General features: G+C 35.0%; 1 protein-coding gene across 1 annotated transcript; it reads left to right on the top strand.

Annotated features, from left to right (window-relative positions):
• Nucleotides 1–4172: 4172 nt before the first annotated feature.
• LOC105552669 (caspase-3-like) lies at nt 4173–5124 on the top strand. Its single transcript, XM_011998401.1, has one exon. The coding sequence runs from the start codon at nt 4297–4299 to the stop codon at nt 4801–4803; it is 507 nt and encodes a 168-aa protein (XP_011853791.1). The 5' UTR covers nt 4173–4296; the 3' UTR covers nt 4804–5124.
• The last annotated feature ends 636 nt before the right edge of the window (nt 5125–5760 follow it).

Genomic DNA, 5760 nt, shown 5'->3' on the forward strand with positions numbered 1-5760 from the left:
TATTTATAAATTTTAAGAGTCAGTTAAGGACTTTAATTTTACCCATTGAAAATAATATGCCTTTTAATTATCTTCCTAGGAGAGAAAATGAAATAGTGCTTAAAATTAAATGTACAATTTGAAGAAAATAGATTTTATATTAATCTCCAAACTTCCATGTGTTACCACCAGGATTATTTAAATAATAAATTTATAAAGTTTTCAACTAATACCATCCTTGGTTTGATTCTGATATTAGGTCCATCATTTATAAAAATGCTATTCATGTTATCTTTACGAATGAAGCAAAAATTCCTTGAGCTTCTCTGGAAAGTTAGCACGAGTTGGTCGTTTTCTGTTTCTGCAATTGTGTATATATAGCATATGGGATTCTTTATTTGAAACTGCATTTAGAATAAAAAAATTAATTAACATTGAATTCTTTCCAAACCTTACTAGGTTTTTTTAAAAATCACAGTTGATTACATTGGCTCAATTGTAATTGCATCTTTTTTTACTCCAATGTACAAGAACTTTCTGTTCTCCTACTGTTTACAATAGTAATGCCACAGGAGCAAAGATTGCAGGTACATCATGTCTGTTTCTGTTGTCACCGCCTATTTGGCTGGGGAGATAGGGAGAAACAGTTGATGGTTCTGAAACCTCTCCTGAGACCGTGTGAGGTAAAAAGGTATGGCTTTGCACATCCTGGGACTAGGAAGAGTTTTATCTTTTCCTAATCTCTTCTATCTCAGGCTGCTTTTGGAAAAATTTTTCTTAGAGTATAAACATGGGGCAGACTAATGTGGTAACACATAAAATTGTCTGTGAGACACTTTAGTTTAAGAACATTCAAGTAATAGACAATCATTCTGCCCCTTGCTAGACCATTCTAAAAAAAAAAAAAAAAAAGTCCAAGTAAAAAATCTCCTGCCCTACAAATGTTAACTTTCCTCTTTTATTTTCTGAAATCTCTGAGGATGGTGCGAGAATGCTTTCTGACGGGGCAGGTTAGCTCTGAGTTTCAGAATGATACTCAGATGAAGCTAAATTCTATGAGTTCTTGTTACCTTTTACTCTTCCTGTGACACAGGAGGCATATTCAACACAGTCATCTTATAAATGTGGTGTTATAGCATTTACACAGGAAGATTATCAGAAAAATTATTTAAAGTTTATGTCCCATATGAGGAAGATGAGTATGACATTTTTGAACACATATGCAAACAGATTTGAAATCCACAGGAGAAAAGCAAATGTCGGTTCGTTTTATTACTGACCCTTCTTGTCATTTCATGTAAGTAATTTCTCTAATTTGTGCCTCAATTTTCTCTCCTGACAAATCATGATAATTATACAAAGAGGTAAGCCTTCTTAAGTTAACATTCTTAAGATACCAATTTGGGAATTTACCAGTTTTGAAAAACTTGGACAAGTTAGATAACTTTTTTGAGTTTTATCATTTTTTAAGCTGAAAATACTTACATTATAAAAATAAAAAAATTTGGGAGATGTTCTATTGTGATTGTCATAAAATAAGTTGTCAGGGGATGGTAATTTTCATTATTTTTCCCATTACACATTTTTAGTGGTCTCAAAAAAACACATGAGGCTATAATATATATTAATCTACTTGGAGAACCAGAATTAATATTGGACTGATGTATCAATAATGAAAACTGAGATGTATTTAAATTAATTTAGTTATATATAGATGTCATGACTACTCTTATTGAAAACAAACAACTAAACCAAAAATTGATCAGCATAGCATTTTTAGCTGTATTAATGTTGAAAGAATACAAACAAGAAAACCAAATCATGTGAAAAGGCGAGTTAGCTCAGCAACTGAGTGTATATTAGTATGGTTTCATTGTATAGATTCTAAAAGTACTAATCATTAGCTGATCACCACCATTTTCAGTGTAAAGACACCTCCTTAATATTAAAAATATTCACCGACTTATATACAATATGGTAGTTTTAGGATTTATTAATTGAGAAAATACACAGTAACAAAAAACAAATGAGGGTTCCGTTTCACTTTTCAGTGAGTTTGCGTTTTAATTATTTTGTCATAGGAGTATATGCAAAAGTTGTATATCTAAGTCTGTCTTCACTTAGACTGGGGCTCATCATTGAACATATCTAAATTCTACAAGTTAGAGGCAAAATGAGGCGAGAACTGTTTTTGTTAATTTTTGTACAAATGTAAACCTATTTTTTCCATAGTGCATACAAAGTCATGGAGGGAGATTTGAGGTTTAAAATGCAATAAATTATCATTCATTTCTTCATTCATTCTTTCAAAAACTTCTCCAGTGAACCTGTGTTATGAGCCAAGGAGCTGGGGATACAAAAGTGAATTAAGACAAAGATGCTATCCCCATGCTATTGCGACTTACAGTTTTGTGGGCAAGAAACACAACAAACAAACATTTTATAACAGAATTTTGCAATAATAGTGACATAAGGGTAAGGGGCAAGAGAGTGAGGGAGTGTGTGAGTGTGTGTATGTGTGTGTATGTTATGTACCTGTGAGAGAGAGAATGTATCAAGGAAAGTCTGAGGAGATTATTAACATTTGAGCAGGCTAACATGCATATATTTGGGGAAAGGTATTTCTGGTAGTGGAAATAACATGTCCTAAAACAGTAAAGAAATTGTCATGTTAGAGCAACACAAAGAGGACAAACTAGGCTACAGAGGGTAACCAAGGAAGGATGTTAGGAGCTGAGGTCAGAGATTTAGGTGAGGTTTCATCATCTAGGACCTTGCAGGGCATGACCGCTATCAGACAAGTTTGCCTCAGAGGTAAAAGCAATTATGACAACTCTTGAAAAGTAAGATTTTTGCTGCCTAATGTTTTCCCACAAGTTTGGCAAAAAATAATACAGCTTTCTAATGTCTGAATTCATATTTATATCTAGGAAGCTATGTGTTATTCTTTTTTTCATATGCAGTTAGAGAAATGATCTCTTTCTGTTTTTGATGCCCCTTAGAACTTATTATTAATAATTCTGTATTAGTGGTGGGCAGGGAAAATAGCTTCCTATTTTATAAAACTCAGACTTCTGGGGCACTTGAAACTGGAGTTTATCTTTACTTTTGGTTCCAGTTTCTAGAACCTCACATTTCTTGTTAGTAAGGGGTCCTTTCTTCCACAATCTGAGAAAAAATTAATTAAACATGGGTACTGAGTCATCATTGTTTATGAAGAATGGAATTATATCTGGGTGAGATGGAAAGGTAGATGGTTAGATTATGACTTTTGTGTAGTGTGAATTTTTACAAAGAACTGCATTCTTTTCCATTTAGAAAAAGAGAAACCTGTAGTTCCTTATCATTTCAACATTTTCCCTTCTCCTCTCTACAGGCACACTTTATCTACTTCTGTGGTTTTAATGTAAAAACCTAAATGTCCTGTTCTGCCATTTCTTTTGAGGCCCAGAGTCTTTTGTCTAATTAACTACTGAATATTCTGCAGACAGTTAAAACGTAGGGTATCTAAAATCAAAGTCACCAATTTTCTGTCTCAGACCAGCTTCTTCTGCATATTCCCAGTCATAGCTGATGACATCCCATTCCGCCTATTCTCCCAAGTTAGAATTCTGAATCATCTTTGCTCTGTCTTTTTTCTTTCTCCCTCATCCTCAGGTCACAGCACATTGTTCTACTGTAAGGATATTTCTTAAATAGCACCATTTACTACTGCCTCTTACCTAAACTTGTGCAATAGCTTCCTGTCAGTTTCTTCAAATCTGTTCGTCTCCCATTATACTTCCTGGTATGCTTATAAAAATACAGTATGTAAATGACTTTTACTTGTTCCCTACTGTCTGTAAGACATACAAAAATTACTCAGCATGCCATGCAAATCTACTTACAATCTTTTAAGTTTGATATCTGGCCTCATAATCTAAGGTCTGACTGCAACAAAATACTTGTCGTTCTTCAAATATTTGCTCATGCTTTTCCCTCCTATGGTAATGTTACCTTCACTGTCTAAGACACACATAGATCTTTCATTTTCTGGTAAATAAGCTGCCTCACATTGTTCAATATTAAATGTTGATTTCTTTGTGAGTTCTTGCTGTTCTCATGGTTGCTCCTTTTCGTATTTCTAAGAATTCTCTCAGCAGACGCGGATCACAGCAGGTGGCTGCTGCTGTAAGGTGGTTGTGGAAGTTAATAAAGGTATCCATAGAGAACACTGAAAACTAAGTGGATTCAAAATCCATTAAAAGTTTGGAACCAAAGATCATACATGGAAGCAAATCAGTGGACTCTGGAATATCCCTGGACGACAGTTATAAAATGGATTATCCTGAGATGGGTTTATGTATAATAATTAATAATAAGAATTTTCATAAAAGCACTCGAATGACATCTCGGTCTGGTACAGATGTTGATGCAGCAAACCTCAGGGAAACATTCATAAACTTGAAATATGAAGTCAGGAATAAAAACGATCTTACACGTGAAGAAATTGTGGAATTGATGCGCAATGTTTCTGGAGAAGATCACAGCAAAAGGCGCAGTTTTGTTTGTGTGCTTCTGAGCCATAGTGAAGAAGGAATAAGTTTTGGAACAAATGGACCTGTTGACCTGAAAAAAATAACAAGCTTTTTCAGAGGGGATTGTTGTGGAAGTCTAACTGGAAAACCCAAACTTTTCATTATTCAGGCCTGCTGTGGTACAGAACTGGACTGTGGCATTGAGACAGACAGTGGTGTTGAGGATGACATGGCGTGTCATAAAATACCAGTGGAGGCCGACTTCTTGTATGCATACTCCACATCACCTGGTTATTATTCTTGGTGAAATTCAAAGGATGACTCCCGATTCATCCAGTCACTTTGTGCCATGCTGAAACAGTACGCCGACAAGCTTGAATTTATGCACATTCTTACCCAGGTTAACCGAAAGGTGGCAACAGAATTTGAGTCCTTTTCCCCTGATGCTACCTTTCATGCAAAGAAACGGATTCCATGTATTGTTTCCAGGCTCACAAAAGAACTGTATTTTTATCACTAAAGAAATGGTTGGTTGGTGGTTGTTTTTAGTTTGTATGCCAGGTGAGAAGACAGTGTATTTGGTACTGTATTTCCCTCTCATTTTGACCTAGTCTCATGCCGCAGAGGGTACTTTGAGTCATACTCCTTCCATCAGGTGGAACCACTGTGAAGCTACCTCAAACTTACAGCCAGGTAGTTGCAATTGAATTAAATTAGGAATAAATAAAAATGGACACTGGTGCAGTCATTATGAGAGGCAATGATTGTTAATTTACAGCTTTCATGATTAGCAAATCACAGTGATGCTGTGCTATGAATTTTCAAGTAATCGTGAAAAAGTTAAACACTGAGGTAATGAATTTTTATGATATTCTCCCCATTAAGACTGTGTATTCTAGTTTTGTCAAACTATAGAAATGAAGATGTGGAAGAACTTAGGCATCTATGGGCATGGTCAAAGGCTCAAACCTTTTTTTTAGTATTGATATACAAAGATGACCTAACCGCAATTTTGGACCATTTATCTGGGATTATGGTTTTGTGATGTCTGTCCTGAACCCTTTTGTTGTAATAATAATAATAATAATAATGTTTAATATTGAGAAAGAAACTAAGTATTTTATGTGAGAGGAAGTGTGAGCAAACTTAACTCTTTTAAGGCTAAAACATAACATTCATAGAGGGGTGGACTTTTAACTGTAAGGTGCTGCAATGCAGCTGATCTACCAGCATAAATACCTCCTGATTTGTCCCTACGCAGATC

Source organism: Mandrillus leucophaeus, unplaced genomic scaffold, assembly GCF_000951045.1.
Source record: "Mandrillus leucophaeus isolate KB7577 unplaced genomic scaffold, Mleu.le_1.0 Scaffold1157, whole genome shotgun sequence".
Lineage (NCBI taxonomy): Eukaryota > Metazoa > Chordata > Mammalia > Primates > Cercopithecidae > Mandrillus > Mandrillus leucophaeus.

Coding starts and splice junctions, on each gene's coding strand:
- LOC105552669 (XM_011998401.1), top strand. CDS start 4,297: ATGGATTATCCTGAGATGGGTTTATGTATAATAATTAATAATAAGAAT.